Raw genomic sequence first — 21,004 nt, 5'->3', positions numbered from 1 at the left:
CAGTGTGAAAATCTTTGGTATTTCTTATTATATTATCTTGGCATTATTTGTTTATGTTTAATCTTCCCCTCTAGATTGCAAGCTTCTTGAGGTTTAAGGCCATATCATTCATTTTTGTTCCCCCAGCATCTAGCCATCATAGGAGTTTAATGAGTATTTATTTGAACTAAATTAGAGGATTTTTAATTTTAACATTTATTTATTGTATCTCTGCCTCCTTGGAAACATAATTTTTAGATAATCTTTTGTGCTTAACCAAGAATCAGGAAATCAGAAGAAAAATACCTCTGAAGAGCCAAAAGAGTATCCAGGAGTCAAGTTCCTCCTCTCTCCATTCCTAAGAGAGCTTTTTCAACTTAGTTTAGAACATATTAGCTGGAGCGCCTGGGTGGCACAGCCAAGCATCCAGCTCTTGGCTTCAGCTCAGGTCATGATCTCAAGGTCATGAGATCAAGCCCCACATTGGGCTCTGAGCTTAGCGAGGAGTCTGCTGGGGTTTCTCTCCCCCTCCATCTCCCTCTGCCCCTCCACTCACTTGCTCGCACCCTCTCTCTCAAATAAATAAATAAATAGATAAATAAATAAATCTTTTTTAAAAATAAGGAAAGGAAAATATTAGCTTTTACTTAACAAGCTTGATTTAATCGGTTTTTATAGCCCCCTACAAAAGTGGAAGCACAGAAAGGGACAAAAGAGATCGGAAAAATGACTAACAACAGTAGAAATGAGAATTAGAAGCTTCACAAAGGAAAACTATAAACCAGCATGTAAGAGCAATCCAGAAAGTCAGCCTGGGGCCATTTTATGTAAAGGCCAATAACCTTATGACTACTTAGAAGGTCTCACTGGGTTGTAACCTACCACCATAATTTAAGATTTTTATTAGGAACTCAAGGCATCAAGGAAAAATATTGCTGTCATAATAGTAACAGTAGCCACAGCAGCAGCAGCTAACGTTTTCCAAGCAGTACTGTGTACCAGGCAGCGTGCTGTAAGCACATTGCGTGTGTTCATTCATTTAGTCCCTACAAGACAGGTACCTACTGAGGCAGGTACTAATATTATTCCTATTTATAGATAAAGAAACTGAGGCATGGCATGTCACCTTGCCCAGCTGGTGAGTGGCAAAGCCAGGCTTTGAGCCGAAAGGTCTTTGACTTCAATATTCTTGATCATCATGCCCTATGGTCTCAGAAGACGTTACTGTGTACACTAGAGTGTCTTTTAGAAGAAAAGGAAGGGGCTAATATATTAAAAAAGAAGATGTGTATAAAGGATTCTAGAAAGATTTTCATTCAGAATAAGAACAGTTTAATGTGAAATGTGGTAAACCTACAGCTGTTCATAACCTTAATTCTTCAGGATAATTTCTTCTTTCAGGTTATTTTAGAATGTTACCAGAATCAGGGAGAACTCTCTTCTCTGGGCAGTGAGTCTGAAGTTGCAGAATAAGAAGAGACAAAAGCTAGTCAGAGTGTTGTCCCTTTATTCTTTACTCACGGCAATACAAAGCAATATTATATATTACTTACTCAACTTCTGCCAAAAATAGGATTACTTTAAAATCTTAGGGACACCTCCACCACCACCAGCACCACCAGAACTGGCCTGACTTCCTTGGTCTCAGGGGCCTATACAGAGGGGCTGGCTTGCAGCTCCTTGACACACTTTCCATCCCTGACCAGGCAGGTACCTACATGGGGCACCTCCGTCCCTGTATCGCCTTCACTAGGGTTGAAATGACAGGCCACCGTGGCACTGAACATTACCTCCTCACCTCGGTTGAGGCCTTGTTAGTGGATAGGCTTTCCCTAGTGGATTCACTAAACAACTGGTAGGCACAATTTCTGAGCCAAGGAGACTCTTCACAGAAATTATATAAGCTTTTCTTGTTTTTATTTTTTGTTCATTTTATATAACTTGTCCTCATTTATTCATTTAATACTTTAGCCCTGCTCTGGCTCCCTCTTCTATTCTAGGTGGGTGATCTGCAGTAATAACCCAAAGTACCTGCCGTCGAGTTTATATCCAAGTGGGGGAGACAAACAGTAAGCAAGTAGCTAATGAAAATAATTTCAGAGAGTGAAGACATGAACAATGAAGGGGAACAGAAATTGATGGGGGTGTGTGGCTATCTTAGGTAAGGTGATCAGGAAAAGTACTTCTGAGGACGTAGAATATATGAACAGAGACCAGAATATGCAGAGAGAGCTGTGCAAAGAGGTAGGAAAAGAGCATTCCAGAGGGAATATAGAGCATGTTAAGGGCCTCAGACAGGAACGTACTTGATGGTTTGAAGAACAAAATGGCCAACGTGACTGGTGACAGCAGGTAAAACATCATCCGGTACAAGGTGAGGTTGGAGACATAGGGACCAGGTCAGATAGGGAGACAGTTGATCTAAAGTTTTGTCTAGTAAGTCCAGCCTCTGGGCTTCCTCAGGGACAGCTTCTATTAATTTCTTGTTTTCCTGTGAATGAATTATCCTTTTTTTAAATTTTAATTCCAGTTAGTTAACATGCAGTGTTATATTAGTTCAAGTGTACAATATAGCGATTGGGGGGGGTGTACTTCCGTAAGTATGTTACTCAGTGCTCATCATGAGAAGTGTACTCTTGACCGCCCCCCCCTTGGGCCATACTTTCTTATTTCTTTGCATGCTTGGTACATTTTTGGTTGACAACCAGGTATCTTGAATATTATAGTGTGGTAACTAGGAATTGGATTGTCTCCCCTCCCCAGAATTTGTCGTCGTCGCTTGTTGTGCACTAGTTGTTTGTTTAGTGACCTTTCTAAACTGTTCTTGTCAAGATGGTATTTTTTGTGTTGAGTGCCCACTGCAGTCTCAGTTGCATTAGCTTAGTGGTCAGCTGGTAATTTGACCGAGATTTCCTTGAACATCTGAAACCAAAAATAAATAAATAAATAAATTATCCCAGGCTTTGCAGGCTGGCTCTATGTTGAGGTACTCCTTCAAGGCTTAGCCAGGCCATTTATAGTTCATCAGCCATCGCTTCCTGCATGCGCAGAGCCCAGGAATCTGGCAGAGGTGAAAGCTGAAGTGCCTCTCAGGTCTCTTCTAGATTCCCCTGAATAGAGGAGCTTTTCTAAGCCTTTATCCTTCCATATATCTCCTTCCCCGGCCTCTTCCTGCCCCAGGGAGCTGCAGCTAGTAAATTTGTACTTAAGGCCTTTTGATTAATGGGGAGGCCCCTTTGGCCCAGTCCGGCAGGGAGCTACTAGACAGGTCAAAACGCACAACCACAATTTTTTGATTCGAGATCCGTGTTGCCCACTCTGGGACCAGCAAGCTGCCCCAGGAACATGGACGGCTTTCTTCAGAGCTGCCGTCAAACTGGACAATGTGTGATGGTAGGCAGGTAAATTAGAATACCACAATGCTCTCTTTCCAAAATTCAGCAGCTGCTTTTTTCATTAAGCATTTCCTTGGTTCTAAGTGTTTTTCTTATTATTATTAGATTCCAGAACTCAAAAAAGTTGATCTAATAGTTCTAGCCAGCTTAGCCATTGCTTTAGCAGAGGGATAGAGTTTTGGAGTTCCCTACTCTATTCTTCTTAGTGACATCTCTTCAATTCCTGACTAACATTTTTTGAAGTTCATCCTTAACTATTGTGTGGAATGAAAGTGTCACTCTAATGTAAGCTTCAAGGCAACAAGGACCTTTTGATGATCAGCATATCTAGCACCTAGAATCATGCATAGCCTAAAGTCACTGCTCAGTAAACAATGTTGAATGAGAGAGCAAATGAATGAGGGAGTGAATATAGAAGGATACAGAAGAACAGGAATAGAAGCAAGGAGCTGAGACTTACAAGAGAAATACACAAAGATCTGACTTGAGACTTAAATAAACACCACTAATACCATTTATTTCCTACAAGAAAAGTGAAAATAATTATTTGCAAGTGAACGTTAGGTACAGGAGTTCTGGGACTCTAGATCAGTGGTTATCAACCAAGGGCAATTCCATGCCCCACCTCCTGTCCCTCAGGAAACATTTGCCAATGTCTGTGGACACTTGGTTGTCAGAGCCAGGGAGAAAGGGGGTTTTACCAGTATCTCATGAGTAGAGGCCAGGGATGCTATTAAACCAACATTCTATAGTACACAGGACAGCCCCTCACAACAAAGATTAGGAAACACTCTTAGAAGAAATAGTGAAAAAATATGTTAATTTTAAATCTGCTTACAAGTGTCAAGTTGATAAATAACACCATACTCTGTCATCTAAATTAAATTAAATTAAATAATTTATTTAATTAAATTAAATAATAATAATCCAAAATTTATTTGATGTGTAACTTTAGACATAAATTGAAAACCTAATGAAAATTATATTTAAAGTATGATTTTTAGCTTGATATTTACGATTATGTTCTGATATTTGGGAAATTTTACTTACGGAAATAAGTAACAAAGTCATATTCTGAAGTTCTAATTTGGAAAGATAACAGAAATAGCTAGAAAACAATTTAACCATTGTCCCAATGCCTACTCTGACTGATCTGTAAGCTACATGTAGAATGAGAATAACCAAAGAAAATGATTGTCTCAACAAATGAATTAAATACTGTACTAAGTAATCCCAAATGAAGGATGGTAAAAATTTGGAATGATGTTAATGTGAATCAGATGTGAGAGCTGTGGTACAACTACAAATGCTAAGTATTAACAGAGACAGTGAGGAAATGAAGGGGAAATATTTAGTAAGTGCAAAGCATGTTAATATTTGCTGTATTTTCTGAGTCATATTTACTATTTATATCTTATCTAGTTCAAGATTTATTTTTGTTGACCATGTTTACCATTCTGAGCTATGTCAAAGGCCCATTAAACTATTACTTTTATAAAGTTATTTCTATTGAATGGGACAAGCAGTTCATGTTTTAGACTTTCTTTAGATAGACAAAGGAAGCCTAGTACCTTAAAATAATCAGTTATGGCAGACTTGTAGGACTCCAAGGCCAGAGAAGAGATGGTGTCCCAAGCATTCGGACGCCTGTTAGAAGTACACTCTTGGATGATGGCCACGTGCATGAAACTTGACCCTTGCAAGGCTGAAGTGATGAGAGGCAAAGGAAAGGATTTTGGAAAACTGGCCAAGAACATGACAACCTCTGAGATCAAAGAAATGTTCTAGGCAATACGTGCCCGAGAGTGTTAATGGATTCTTCATTGCTTCTTCTGCCTTCTACTTTTGTTTGCCAGAATTTGACTTTGTCCTTCTTCCACAGAGTAGACCATGCACCCATTTTTGGAATCGTAAACCCTGGCTAATCTTGATTAAGCTGAAGTGAACCCTTATCTAATAGTGAAAAAAAAAGATTTTCTTAGGTTTAAGCTGATACTTAAAAGTGGTACTCTCCCTTCTGAGAGCATAAAATAGCTACAGTTGTTGAGCATTTGCTGTGTCCTAAACTCTGTACTGCTGCACTTTAAGTATATTAACTCACTGGTGCTTCAGTACAGCTCAGTGAACTTGCTCTTGTTTATCTCCATTTTCTTTCTTTCTTTCTTTTTTTTAATCTCCATTTTCAAAAATGAAAATAGAGTCTCAGAGAGTCTTGATAACTTGCCAGGAGTCGCACAGAATTCATATTCGTGTCTGAATGACTTCATTGGCCATTTCTAATTTCCACACTGAGTTATTGAAAGTTTCCTATCCTACATGTTAATTCCCTATTCACAAATGAATCTTACACTTTAATGTTTTTTACTTTTTAAACTTTTTTAATTGAGTATCATTGATACACAATGTTACATTAGTTTTAGATGACCAGCATGGTGATTGGATAAGTCTACACATTATGCTGTGCTCACAAGTATAGCTACCATCTGTCACCATACGGCACTACTGCAATACCAATGACTGTGTTCCCTATGCTGTGCCTTTTATCTCCATAACTTATTCATTACATAACTGGAAGCCTGTATCTCCCGCTCCTCTTCACCCATTTTGCCCATCCCCCTAGTCCCCCACCCACAACCATTAGTTTGTTCTCTGTTGTACTTTTTTATTTATAAGCCTTGATTATATCTATAAATGCTTAAGTTTCCATCAATTTATATCTCATTTGTAGAAGATACTACACAGTATGAATTGTGGCCCTTGCCTCAAATAGCTTATAATCTAGCTGCTTACAGAGCAGCTATAGATTTCAGAATTTGGGGGAAATGTGGGGAAAGTGTGATTAGCCATGAGTCGTCTTTATGTATGCATCCCTTTCTGCTGCTTGGCAGTTCATGACTTCACTCACTCGCTCTAAGCTTCTAATTAAAAATGGCTTGTCTGGACTAAGGTATTCCTATCCTTAGCAGATCCTTAATAAATTTTTTTTTCTTTTTTTTTCTTAATAAATATTTGTAGAAGATGAAAATAATAATAGCAACATCTTCATTTCTGACTACTTTAACCTGCTTATTCAAATGTTGCTGCAGTAACTTAACAGAGGAAAGAAAAAGGAGTTTTGCAGTAAGAATGTAGGGGTTTGGTATAATAGCCACCTGCTTTGAGGTGAAGTTTTTAGAAAGATATGTACTTATATTTCTGTAAAGCATCAAACTGTGCCCACTATTTATCAACTCATTTTTTTCTCAGGTTTTTTTTTCACGTCAACAATTTTATTGTAGAAAAGTTAGAAAAGACAGACTTTTTTTATTATTTGTTAAAAGTCTAGAATTAGTAAAGGAAATAAAATTAAGTAGCAGAGCGAGAAGGTAGAAAAAGATGGTCATTCATAAGAGACTCAACCAAAGATACAAGCAGAGAGAAAAACTTGAAGAAAGATGGTGTGTGGGCCCTCATTCTCAGTACTCCATGGAACTCGAGCTGGTGGCTCTCATGTCATTAGGAATGTTGATTTTTAATGTGAGTCTAATCTGGTTCTGAATTTTTTTCAGTTCCTAGAGAGCAAAAGACCTTTAAGTTGGTAAAGAATCTTATTGCTGGAAGACCTTCCTCAGTTTTCTTTAGATCTCACCAATGTCTCTGCATTTGCTCTAGACATACTTATTAAACATAGAATTTTAGAGCTTGATGATGTTTCAGAGACAGTCTTAGTTCCTGTGTGTGACAAGCAGTTACTGAAGCTCAGGAAGTTTGGTGACCGGTTTGTGTGAGTCAGCCACTTATCTTTTTAACAGATTGGATTCTAATATACAGGATGAAGTTGTTTCAGGAAGGACATAATCTATTGACTTTCTGAGACCATTATAATTTGTTCAACTGTGATCTGCCTTGTTCTGTTGTCTTGTTTTTGTAACACATCCAAGGTTTTAGTTTTTCAACATTATCAATAGAATATTAACTGGATATCTATTGAAAACCTCTAGTCTGTTTTCCTACAGAAATTAAAAAGCATTTTTTGGTGCTTTTATTGTCACTAAGTCTTCTGACATTTTTCCAGTTATGGAATGAATAAGGTATGGAGATAAGAGGCACAAAGTTGAAGCAAAAATAGGAAACCTTTCTATTTTCAGTTTTAATCCTCTAAAGTTTACCTAATACCTCAGTGGGTATACTAATTGAAAAGAAACTTTTTTTTTTTTTTAGGAGTAATCCCTTTCCATGGATTTTCAATGTATGGTAAGTTGGGCTTTAAAATATTCAGTGTTTTTATCATAGTTTAGAAAATTAAACATGAAGATCACACTTTATAACATATCACCTACCCACTTAACAAGTTATCGTGAACATTTTTAAACATTGAGTTTAGTATTTGTTTATATCTCCAATTAAATTTTTAAAAAATAAAGGTCATCATAATTTCTCAGATGATTGCTTGACAAATTAAGATTAGAACATACTGTGAAAGTGCTCCTGTGTTGACCATGTTCTAATCCGATGGAAACCAGAGATACACGTTAGTATTTAGTTCTGATAGGTGTAAAATGAGGTTGCTTAAATTCCTGAACTAATTCTCCTAAGTCTTTTAAACAAATAATAGGTCAGAAAGAATGTGGAAGGAGGGCCAACACTGAGTTCAAGTCTATGCTTTCTCCAGACGACTGGCATACACAGCAACAATTTCACTAAAGTGTTCTTATGTCCTGCGGTACAGTACGAAAAGCGCATGTGCAGGCTCGAAAGCCCTGAATGCCTTTCTGGCCTCACATGTCATTGAATAAGGAATGCAAGAAGCTTAATGAAGATTAGCAAGAGGAAGAATGCTCTACACCTAATGCTATTTAATTTTTAAATTTTCACATGTTGCATATAAACATGTTGAAGAATATTGTCACCCACAACTGCTATCTCCCCACCTTTACACTAAACAGAAATACTTTAATGCTTTACTTTTATAAAAAGAATCAGCAGTACATTAACACTTTTCATTGTAAAAGCCCCTCCGTGTTCAACATTAGACAATAATGGTGAATGACACAATGTAAGACTTTTAAAACTAGCAGACAATGAAACGAGTTCAGAGGACCTAGGAACTTTGCATTATGCCTCTCTTGATGGTGTTGATCACAGGCTTGAATTACAGAGCACTCTACTTTATTCTCTTGAGCAACCAAAATTTCATAACAGGATACATAACATTATGATGACCTTTCAGCACATTTCTCTTTTATAAATACGTGAGGATTTTAAAGTAGAGCACCCCCAAAAGGTTAAGAATATAAATTTTTACATCTAATAATAAAAATATTAGCCTCTTATCTATTTTAATTTCAACTGCAAGAATTTTTCAAGTAAACCGTTTTTAGAAAGTGAGCTTGAGTGATTTGGGGGACATTAATGATGTCATGAAAGTTTAAATCTTCTAGTGATTCTTAGGCAACAAAATACATCATTGACTCTGACTCTGCTTATTCACATTTCTGGTCACTTAAGTAGGCTAAGGTTTAATGTTCACTAAGGAAGTAGATGATGCAAAATGTTCAGTACAGAATCTCTTTATACTATTTTAGAAATGTATGTTGAACATCCACAAACCAAATAGGGAAATGTATTTTAAATAGAAAATAAACTCATGTAGATTTCTTATATATCACATATAAAAGACTAAAGCTTTTTCATTTCATAGCTATATAAGGAATTCAACACAAACAGTAGTGGTATCTTGAGTAATAATAACTGATTGTGAAGGTTTTTGTATTATACATGTTTGTAAAAAGTGCTAATTTTAAAATTCTCTTTTATTCCTTCACTGGAAATGATAATAAATAATTACTGAACCCATAAAATCTTTAGATTTGGATTATAGATTTTTACATATCAATAATTTTAAAAGTTAAAGGAAAAAATATGCATAAAAAGGTTATTAAATAAATTTCAAAGTTTCACTTTGAATTTATAATAATATCATGTATTTGTGCCACATTATTTTTTTCTTAGACTGTTGCAATTAGAATATGAGTTATTCTTTTTAAATATATAGAATTACCCTAATTTGGGCTATTTTAAGAAATAGCAATTTATTTTGGTGGTAAAATAAGTTTTTAAAGTTAGTTTTAAAATGGAAAGATATGCCTGTCAGTTTTTAAATGTGTATGTATATAATGTAAATTTTTCTTTCTATATATACAAGTAGGTTTTTTTGTAGGTATTTATTTACTCCTCTAAAATTGATTTGTCTCTCTTTTCCCCTTCAGAAAAAGTGAAATCTCTCCCTTGCATTGCTAGCTTTTGATGATTTACTCATCTGTAATACTGTGCGCTGCCATTTAGCCCAGATAATTGATTTTTTTTATTTGTAAGAATTTAACATTTTTTATCATTTTTCCTTTCACTTTGTCAAAAAAAAAAGTGAGTTGAGTTGGCTCACTGCTTTCCCAGATAACTTAATGCCTACTGCCCTCAGGGCATTACTGATGGAATATGGAGCCTTAGAATTTCTAATTTGTCTGTTCTATATCATAGCTGAAATTACTCGGTAAGTCATTTTGTATTAAAATTAATATTTAGGTAATGCAGTTTTATGTATCTGCGTTATAAATGTGTTCATGCTGCCTAAAATTCTCGATGTTTGAGAAGATAAAAAGCATGACCATGTCAGTCCAGAATAATCATGTTGTTACACCAGCATCTGAGATTAGGACTTTCTGACATTCAGTTGTGGGATGTCTGATTGAGTTGACCCCCCTGTGCTTAACTGCCAAGAATTAGATGCAAAGGAAAACTTAATTCAGCATTCATTAGAGAAATGAATCCATTGTCTGAGAGTTATTTTATTGTAAGTCTATAGAAACTGTCTTTGTACAGGTTGAGATTCACCAGTCTCAATGACCAATAATTTAAACTGTTAATCAAAATTTTTATTTTCAAAAACAAAAACAAAATTTTTATTTTCAAATTGAATTAGTTGAAGACCATGATTCTAAATGCTAATTATAAGTCATCTTATATTTTCTTACTTGACTTCCAAAATATAAAACTTTGAAAAACTTTCTGGATCCTTTGTGGAACAAAGTAAAAGTGAATTGCCTGCATCTCACTTTCTTACTATTTCAATTAAAAAAAAAAAAGAGATACTTGACTTTACATAGTCTTTTAAAGTTATTTTGTGTTTTTAATATGCCTCTATATGTAATTCCATTGCATCATTCTGTTAACTTAGGATTATGATAGCTTTTAATTAATCCTTTCCTTATAATTTTTAAGGCCTCACTTTTTACATGTGTATATATTTCCATTTCAACATGAAGAAACGATATATATGATTTTTAAACTTGTCTTTGAATGAATATTACTATAAAATTGAATTATTCTTTCATGTTTCATTAACTTATTTTCTTGAATTTTAATAGTTCTGCAATGTTATCAATTAATTTCTTTATTCTTTCAGTTGCACCACTTTGTTTTCTATACCATGAACCTTCCAAATTGTATCAGATATTCCGTGAGATGTATGTGCGTTTTTTCTTCAGACTCCATTCCATCTCTTCTCATCCTTCTGTAAGTTCATAAAAATTGAATCAAATTAGACTATAATCTGTTTTCTTTCCTTAAGAAAGCCTCCCTCAGTTAAATTATAAAGCAAGAAATTTTAATTTGTGATGTCAAGCGACATATTTCCATAGAATAAATGAAAGAGAAGAAGAAATTGATATTTAAGTATTTTTGGTGACAATTAGGGAGAAAAAGGGCCTTTATCAATTGCAGTTACATTATCTTTTATATGTTAACAGAAAAAAACATATAAAAATGTCTGTATTGTTCACTTTGACAAGGATGCCTACCCTCTTTGAACACTGATGTCCTCATCAAGATGAAGTTAATATGTTAATATGTTTCTGTAGTGCTATAGAGCTGCTATTTTTATTATTGTTTTTGTCATGATTATCATCATAATTTCTTCTTTGTTAATGAAAATCAAATATTTATTTGTCGCTTATTTTTCAATTTCACATTTGGCTAGTTATCAGTTACCATACTAGATATTTTCTTTGTGTTTATTCAGTAGATAGCTCTGTTGATCTCAATATGAAAATCAAAGAGGAGCATATTGGGAGTTGAACATTTTTATCTGTTTTATGTTGGCCAGTCCTTTATCACATGTTTTTTTCCACCGATGAGCCTGAGTTAAAACAGTATTTATTTTACTTTAGTTATACTTTTTTCACCTTTGGGCCTGCTGTGGTCCATTTGTGGGTAACTTGACTAACTCTTACTAAATTGGGATGTATCAGGGCTAACCAGATTTCCCTGAAGGGAAGACTTTGTGGCTGCTATTAAACTAAATCACTATTGCTTATCCCTCCCACTTTAACCCTGTGTATTCCTAGTCCACCTCCCTCTGTTTCTACCTTGCTCTCCTCCATTGCTAGTGAATGCTGACAAGTAACAGAGATCCAGGATGTCTCTGATGAACAAATAGAAGCACAACCAATTATCTTGGGTTCCTGCTCTCTGAGACAACTTGAGTTAGTGCTTATCTTACACTAATTTTTAGTCTAGAGTAATAAGAAATATATGAATAATTCTGTTTTCTGTACCATTTTATGCTTCAGAGTTTAAAAAATTTTTTTTAATTTTAAATTGGCTGCCCAGTATACACCCACAGTTTTCTCCCTGTGCAGAGCACTGGAGCTTGACATCAGGCAACCCTGGATATTCCTTCTCTATCTCCATGCTGACCCTGAAGTGTCCTTTTTCAGTGAATTGGTTGGGCCAGCCCTGCCTCTGCCCTTTCTTTATTCGGTGGAATAAAGACTTACAGTTGGTCAGCTCCTTTTCTGGCTTGCAGCCAGATTGAACTATTTGGAACCATGCCAGCCTTTTTTCTTTGGAAACTCACAAAGAGGATTAAAACTTCCTCACAAAGATCAACCCTGAGGAATGCTGAGCTACAAGAAAGACTTTATTCAGAGTTGTCAAGTAATAAAAGCACTTAAAAAACCATCTGCTTAAATTGGTTACCTCTTGTCCTCTACAAATAATGCCCTGATAAAAAGTAGATTTCAATTAAAAAAATATCAAACATTCTTGTTTGATAACTTCCTGATGCAAATTTCAAGCAGTCAGTAGTCAGTCTTCCCCTGGGAATCGATTTCAAAGAAAGAGTGAGAAAAGCAGGAAATATTTTCCTGGATGGGTGAGGCAGCTGAAAGGGAAGGGACATATGGAAGGAGAGTGTAAGGGTGTGGCTATAGTAGCAGAGAAATACCTGGAAACTGGAATGCATCCAGAAAAAACTAGTTTGCTGGACATAAGTGATAATAGAGGGCTTACAAAGTAGCAGGTTTTCTATAAAATGATGTTTTCCTTAGACTCTGTATATTGTATACCAGATTATAGGAGGATCCTATTGTATTAAAAAGGAGGCTCCTTAGCATATCTATAATAGTTTAAGTATCCATAAATTGGGGGAAAATGTATTTTTAACCACAGTATTAGACATCATTAGAGCATTTCCAGTTTTTTACTTTTAGACAATATGAGAATATTTATATTGATAATTTTTCCTCATTTCCATTTGCATACTTTATTGGCAGAGTTAATTTTTAAATACTAAAATGTATATTTCTTTTGTGTTTTGTTATTATATCCAGGGTATTGTGTCCCTCTGTTTGCTGTTTGAAACTCTTCTTCAAACCTATCTCCCCCAGCTCTTTTATCATCTACGAGAAATTGGAGCTCAGCCGTGAGTACCTTTCTCTCCTAATTGACGAATAGATAATTTGACCTCAGAAGGTTCTATTTCATCATTGTAAAGCACTTTTTTTTTGGTATATTTTTTTTATTGGAGTTCGATTTGCCAACATATAGTATAACACCCAGTGCTCATTCCATCAAGTGCCCCCCTCAGTGCCCATCACCCAGTCACCCATAAAGCACTTTTAAAGATAGAGTAATTCTTTAGAGAAATTAAACTAAAAATATCTCCAATAAAACAATAATATCAAGTAGTAGATGGAGCTCTACATTGTACCAAAAATTCTTGGGAGCAAAATCCTAATAAATTCTTATTTGCTAGAATTTCTGTGGTTGGTATATGAATCACCAAAATAAACTAATTTCTCTTCATAATTACAGGTATTGGCCAAAACTGAGGCAGAAATTTGTGAACACAAATACCACCTAAGAAATGTGATAATACCAAACCAATACTAAATCACAACTCTACATATTGTAGGGTTACCTCTTCACTTCAATATTATTGATTCTCTTCTCTTTTTTTAAAAATAACAATGCCTAAGGCAACAGAAGTTTCTAAATGATTTATTAATGTTTTGTCACTCTCTTCCCCTCTGTGAAACTAGTTTCCCCTCTTAGGGCATATTTGAAAGAAGCATTAACTCTTTGAGACCACAAAAGTAGTTAATGGGAAATACAATAGTAGTTTAGTATTTGTCTTTTCTACACTTGAATCCACATCAGATAGGTGGGTGGGTGGGTAGATGGATGGATGGATGAGTGGGTGGGTTTAAGAGACAGACCAGGATTTAAATTCTATCTACTAAACTGAATAATCCTAATGAAGTAATTTAATTTGACTAAGACTCAAATTCTGTAAATCAAGATAATTCAACTTCCTCATATTTAAAATCAAGAGAATCACAGTGATAACACCTCTCTCATTCTTGATATTGATAATTGTTATCTTCTCACTTTTCTTGATTGTTTGGCTAGCAGTTTATTAATTTTATCCTTCTTTGAAAGAACTCTGTTTTGATTTTCTCTATTCTTCTGTCTTTAATTTCATTAATTTAGCTCTTATATTTATTATTTCTTATTCTTGCCTTAGGTATATTTTGCTCTTGTCTTCTTAAGGTGAAAGATCATGAGTTTGATACCTTTCTCTTTTCTAATGGAAACAATATTATTATAAATTGCTTCAAAGCACTACATTACCTCCCCACAACAAATTTTGATATGTTATGTTTTAATTTTCATTCAATTCACAATGTTTTTTTCAATTCTTTCTTTCTTTCTAGAGAGAGAGAGAATGAGAAAAAGAGATCACACACAAGAGCAGGGAAGGGGGCGGGCAGGCAGAGGAAGAGAAGAGAGAGAATATTCCCCTCTGAGCATGGAGCCTGGTGTAGGGCTCCATCTCACAACCCTGAGATCATGACCTGAGTCAAAATCAAGACTCAGATGCTTAACCAACTGAGCCATCAGACGCCCCTCAGTCTACTATAACAAATTACCATAAACTGTGTGGCTTTTAAACAACAGAAACTTATCTCCCACAGTTCTGAAAACTGAAAGTCTAAGATCAAGGTGATAGCATGGTTGAGTTCCAACGGGGACCCTCTTTTAGGCTGCAGACTGCCAACTTTTTATTGTATTTTCTTATGGTGGAGAGCAGAGAAGAGAAACAAATTCTCCCTTGACTCTTATGAAGGCACTAATCCCAACCTTGAGGGCTTCACCCATTAACTATTCACATTCCAATTACTACCCTAAGACCCTCCCTCTCTCCTAATACCTTCACCTTGGGATAGAGTTTCAACATAGAATGGAGTGGGGGCAATGGGAGGACACAAACATTCAGTCCATAACAATGCCCTGGGGTTTATAATATACATTTTTAATTAATCACATTCTACCTTCAAATAAACTCCAGACCTGGGTGGCTTCACTGGTAAATTCTGCCAAACATTTCAGGAAAAAATATTTTTTCTCTTTGTATTTAGTTCTCAGAAGTTTGATTATGATGTATCTGGGCATGGATTTCTGTTGTGTTTATCCTTTTTTGGAGTTTGCTGAGGTTCTTGAATCTTATGTAAGCTTATGTCTTTTGCCAAAGTTAGGAAATCTTCAACCATTATTTTTTAAGTATTTTTTTCTGCACTATACTTATTCTCCATTTCCTCTAGGATTCCAGTGTTGAAACTTTCGGTCTCATCCCCAAGGTCCCTGAAACTCTATTCATTTTGTTTTCAATCCTTTTTGATTGTTCTGATTAGATACTTTCTATTGATGTATATTCAAATTCACTGACTCTCTGTCATTACCATTTTGCTTTTGGATCTATCCAGTGAGGGTTGTTTTTGTTTTGTTTTGTTCTGTTTTGTTGTTATTGTATTTTTACTTTTAAAGTTCCCATTTGGTTCTTAACAAAACTCAGAATTGTGCATTAATAAGGGTAAATTTTACTATCCATAGATTATACCTCAATAAACTTTATTTCTAAGAAACTTATTCTGCGCTATATTTGGAAGAGGGCACAATGTGTGGCGCTATTGTTCTAATAAGACACGATGAAAGACCTATTAAAATGAAATTGGATGATATTAATAATTTGGACTTAAAAGTCAAATGATTTTTTTTTTTTAATTTAAAATGTCTGGCCAAAACTTTCTTCGGAATTTATAAACAGATGTTCTAAAACCAACCAAGAAGTTTAATTTGTCAGTACTACTCCCTACATGTACTTTGTTATATTAGAGTAATAGTTTTCTAGTCTTGAGGAATTTCCGAAAACTTGGGGGTCTTTTTTGGTCTTAAGAGAATGAATATCACATCAACAATGGCAGTCTCTAAGTCCCTTTCTCTTGCTTTAAAAAAATAGCACAGATACTTATCTACATAATATTGTAACAGCTCCAGCTAAGAGTTTGGCTAGCACCTCTCAGGGGCAGGCAAGTGATATTTAGAGGCTAATAGTACGGAAGTGTGAGGGACTGGTTTCTCTCTTAAGGCACCAAAGCTACGGAGTTCATTTCCTGATTGCAGACATAAATTATTATTGTAACATAACCTATTTACAAATAGTGGGATCTCATATCAGGTTTTGGCTTTTTGTGGGTTTTTTTGGAAAAATCATTTGACTGTTCTGGTTGATCTTTCAGAGTTCTGATAATCTCCCCTTTAAAATGAAGGGTTTGAAATTAGAAATCTATTTCCAGGGTCCCTTATAGCTTTAAAACTATTTTTCTTTGCCTTTAAAGACTACTGCCTGTTGTTTTTATTCAGCCTATGTAACGATTTGACTGAAAAATGTAGGAATATAATTTATTGAATTGGAAAAGTATACAGCTACCAAGCATTGAAGTATTTTGAATAAAAATTCAAATAATCATGAGTTTTGAGCTGTTAAGAACTGTTAACTCTTAAGATCACCTCATTGGTAGCTAATTAGTAGAGACCCTGAAAAAACAGAACATAAAAGTGAGTGAATTTTCAAAAGGCTGAACTAAATATATTTTTTAAGATTTTATTTATTCATTCATGAGAGACACACACAGAAAGAGAGGCAGAGACATAGCAGAGGGAGAAGCAGGCTCCATGCAGGGAGCCTAATGTGGGACTTGATCCCGGGACTCAATCCCAGGGCTCCAGAATCACGCCCTGAGTCGAAGGCAGGTGCTAAACTACTGAGCCACACAGGCGTCCTGCAAAAGGCTGAACTATAACAAAGCAGATATAATTTTTCTTCTTAATACATTGAGACTGCTAATTTGACGACTCATGGTTTCTCACCATTGCACTTCTGCAGCTTTTAAGAGGGCCTGTGAGATTTAAATGCATAGGTGATGTCTAAGACTCACAAAGAAGTTAACAATAGAATTGGTTGGCTCTCCTGATAACTGCCTTTTTGTGAGAAAAGAAAAGCCACTGGTAAAATCTGTTTTCTTTTTCCTTTGCTTACAGACTTCGCATATCCTTTAAATGGATGGTTCGAGCTTTTTCTGGATACTTAGCTACAGATCAACTCCTGCTTTTGTGGGATAGAATCCTAGGATACAACTCTCTGGAAATTCTTGCTGGTAATAAGTGTTTGTTTGTAAGATACATGTTTCTATAATAAAGTCCCTTTCCTTTCTAACATTCACCATCTGTAATTGCAATTTGAGTCTAGAGTTATCTGTCATTTCTAATTCCTAATATTTAATTGATTTATCTGCCTTAGAAAACAAGTACTAAAGTTCTGAGATCTAGATACCCCTATGTAACTTCCCAATACTAGTGTATTCCTAGTCTTTCCTCTTTGCTCCCAGGAAAAGTCCATTTTTAGTTTAGCCAGGGCTTGCTTACTCTCTTCTCAGCACCTGTGAGGTCTCTGCAGTGGAGTGTAGGAATACTTCAGTTCTATTCCTGGCTCCTCTGCCTCTCTTAGCATCTGTTCTATGCCCCTTCTCAACCACTGCCTAAAATCCAAACTGACACTGAGCCTCTCTGCAAAGCTGAAATCTCAGCTTTTCTGGACTTCAGTTTCCACTGAATTCAAAACCTCTTCCTTTTTGCTAGGAGTCTCTGACTCCTAGTGGTTGAATTTCCTCTTGTTAGGTATTCTCTTAAGCCAAAAAAAATTTCATCTTTTTTTTCAGGAGGCCACAGGTTTTTCTCTTTTTTTATAATTAAGCAGTTCTCACAATAGGTATACACAAGATATACACAAGACAGCTATTTGATGACACATACGGTGCAGATTTCTTGTTAATTATATTATTTTGCTTCTCTTATACAAAACAGTCTCAGTTATTTTTATCATTGGGATTATCAGGAAATTCAAATAATTAGCACAAGGGTTTCACAACCGTAGTTGGAGGGCAGAGAAGTTGGCAAAGTGCTAGGTACAACCTTCTCCAGTTGTGTAATATTGAATAAATTATTTAACCTGCGTGAGTCTTCGTTTCCTTACCTTATATTGATAGCATTGTAAGGACACGTCTCTGGGTTTGTGGAAATAATGTTTAATTGAAAAAGACCCTTTACTTGCGGAAGATTCTTTAGGTACCATATTAACATATTCTTGAGTGCTGAGGTGTCTAGAGTAATTGTATGGCATTTCAAAAAGGAAAATTAGAGTAATAATAAAATGCCATGAAGATAAACATCACCCTTGGTGCAATTGGAGATACCAGTTACTGACGTTAACAATCCTAGTATCCTTCTACCTCAATTGGGTTTTAAGCCCACACAGATATGACTTAGGAAAGGAGGGCCTGCCCTCATTTCTCTTAGCTGAATGGCAGTAGTACATGTAACCTAGATCCTAGAGGTCGTCAGGTCTGGCTTGCTTGTTTTCTTTCTTTTTCTTTCTTTTTCTTTCTTTCTTTCTTTCTTTCTTTCTTTCTTTCTTTCTTTCCTTTCTTTCCTTTCTTTCCTTTCTTTCCTTTCTTTCTTTCATTTTATTTATTTATTCATGAGAGACACAGAGAGAGAGAGAGAGAGAGAGAGAGAGGCAGAGGCACAGGCAGAGGGAGAAGCAGGCTTCATGCAGGGAGCCTGATGTGGGACTTGATCCTGGGTCTCCAGAATCAGGCCCTGGGCTGAAGGCAGTGCTAAACTGCTGAGCTACCCAGTCTGCCCAGGTCTGACTCTTTTAGACATGTCTGACAGGTAGTCCTCATCCTCTGTTTGAACACTGGTCCTTGTCTGACAACGTAGCCAAAATGTACTCCTATTAAACCAGGGTCATCATCATGTTTTTTCTACTTTCACCATTCCCCAAAGCTTCTACTTTCCAGGCTAAGACATCTTGTTTTTTGTTACCATTTCTCAGGCAACAGGATTTTAGACTTTAAAATAAATAGCAAATAAACCTCCTCTGGGTATGTCCTAAGTTTTGTTGAAGAGTGTTGTATATAGTTTTTTGTATCATTTCAAAAAGATATTAGAGAATGTTAAAGAGGTTCAATATAAGAAAGTACTTTCTAATAATGAGGATTTTTCAAAACTAGAAGGGGCTTTTTAACTGTCACTCAAAGGTTAAGGTTTTCCACTGTGAAAGAAATGTTGAATTGGAAGATCTTCAAGACCTCTTCCAGTTTAAATTTTCTCATTCTATGACTTACCACCCGTCAGCACACTGAAGTCAGAGAGAAATAAATGAATGTTGAATGATGTAGTTGCTCTAAACTAGGCACTCTGCTGCAAGCTCAAAGCATTAATAGAAGTGTTACTGATGAATAGGTAGAAATACAATATGCACTGTTGTATCCATCCACTTTCCCTGAGTGTTTTCTTAAGTCAACAGGGAAAATTATAGAGCATCTAGAAATGGAACTAGACTGGTGGGAACTCCCATACCATGAATTCAGATAAAGAGCCATGGGTATACCTACACAGAAAACCATTTTGTGTACATATACCCAAATTAGTTTTTATTATTTCAGACATTTTTTGGAATGGATATTTTGGGACCACCTTTTTTGCCCAAGTTAGTCATTATATAGTCTTTACAAGTTTTTAGTAAATATTACTGGCTTTAATTATGAATTAATTAGGGTCTTTTGAAAAACAGTTTAGAGCATAAGTGTCTTAATGCTTGTGATAGAATTGCTTAGAATTAAAGCAATGAGAATAGCTTTTTTTTTTCAATGAGAATAGCTTAAAAGACCAAAAGTAAATATTAGAGTTTCTGAATTTCCCTTGAAGTGTGATTGCAGTTGAAAATATCCCAAAGTGGAGATCTTTTCTCCTTGGCAAACAAATGTGTTCTGCGGAAGGGCTGGGCAAATCAAACATGAAGCAGACGCAAAGGAACTTCTGTGATGTGACACCAAGATAAATAAAGGTTATGAGCACATAAGCATTTTGGATGCTGAGGTCAATTAGTGAGCTGATCTTTTTTTCCCCCTCTTATCTACCTTTGGAAAAACAATTTCCCGCCATGTAAAACTCTTTCCTGCTACAGCAGAAAATTTGGCCATCCTGTCAGGCTTTCACCAACTCTGTTAAATTATACACAAAAAAGGAAGTAGCAGTCACACTCCTTACCTTCTCAAATGTCACCATTGTCAAAATGATTCCAGATATTAGGAATCTATAAAGAAGTTTCTGGTCCACAGAAATTATTTTCTTTGATATTCTTATAAATTTAGGAGCTTAGTGACTTTAAAGTAGTGTTCTCCTTTTCAGTTAAAAGGTAAATTCTTTGTCCCTGACCTCTTGTATCCTTTGTTACATATTAAATAATCCCCAAGTTTTTAAATTTTGTTTTACTGGTACCATCTTTTCTTCCCTTGGAGTTTTCCTCTCTAGCTAGTTGGATTGCCTTTTTTTGCCAGACTGTCCAAAATCTGTTGTACCCTAGAAAAATGCCTGCTTCCCAGGTTGGTCTAGTTGCATTCAGTGTCCTTCTGGGGAAATTAAGGGGTGTGGATGCTGACTTGTACTCCTCATGCACAGCCACCTACCTGTCAGAGCCCAGCATCATGATGCATGGCATCATGCTTCAGGCCATCCCTGGAAAACCATTCTGAAGGACAACAGAGATTACAATTTAGAGGAAAGCACCCAGAGTTTCATGTCAGGGAAGAGTCATTACTATTTACCTTCAATCTCAATAAAACCATCACATGGTGAATGCTCTGGCTCCAGAGCCAAGGTTAAGTTTTCACTCTGCTATTTTCTTTCTTTAAAAAAAAAAAATTTTTTTATTTGTATTATTTATTCATGAGAGACACAGAGAGAGAGAGAGAGAGAGGCAGAGACCCAGGCAGAGGGAGAAGGAGGCTCCATGCAGAGAGCCTGACGTATGACTCGATCCCGGGTCTCCAGGATGACACCCTGGGCAAAAGATGGCGCTAAACCACCGAGCAACCCGGGCTGCCCCTCACTCTGCTATTTTCTACCTG

The 21,004-nt window shown here is 35.9% G+C and overlaps 1 protein-coding gene across 1 annotated transcript in view; it reads left to right on the top strand.

Moving 5' to 3' along the window:
- TBC1D19 (TBC1 domain family member 19) overlaps window positions 1-21,004 on the top strand; it is a 119,223-nt gene that overhangs the window by 89,381 nt on the left and 8,838 nt on the right. The window contains exons 16-19 of the mRNA XM_038533709.1: window positions 7,575-7,607; window positions 10,816-10,925; window positions 13,022-13,113; window positions 17,073-17,188. Of these exons, the coding sequence (XP_038389637.1) occupies window positions 7,575-7,607; window positions 10,816-10,925; window positions 13,022-13,113; window positions 17,073-17,188 (351 nt within the window). The remainder of the gene's footprint in view (window positions 1-7,574; window positions 7,608-10,815; window positions 10,926-13,021; window positions 13,114-17,072; window positions 17,189-21,004) is intronic.

This window comes from Canis lupus, chromosome 3 (genome assembly GCF_011100685.1).
Source record: "Canis lupus familiaris isolate Mischka breed German Shepherd chromosome 3, alternate assembly UU_Cfam_GSD_1.0, whole genome shotgun sequence".
Classification (NCBI taxonomy): Eukaryota; Metazoa; Chordata; class Mammalia; order Carnivora; family Canidae; genus Canis; species Canis lupus.
Note: the sequence above shows the minus strand (reverse complement) of the source record. Positions and strands in the feature narration are given on the sequence as shown.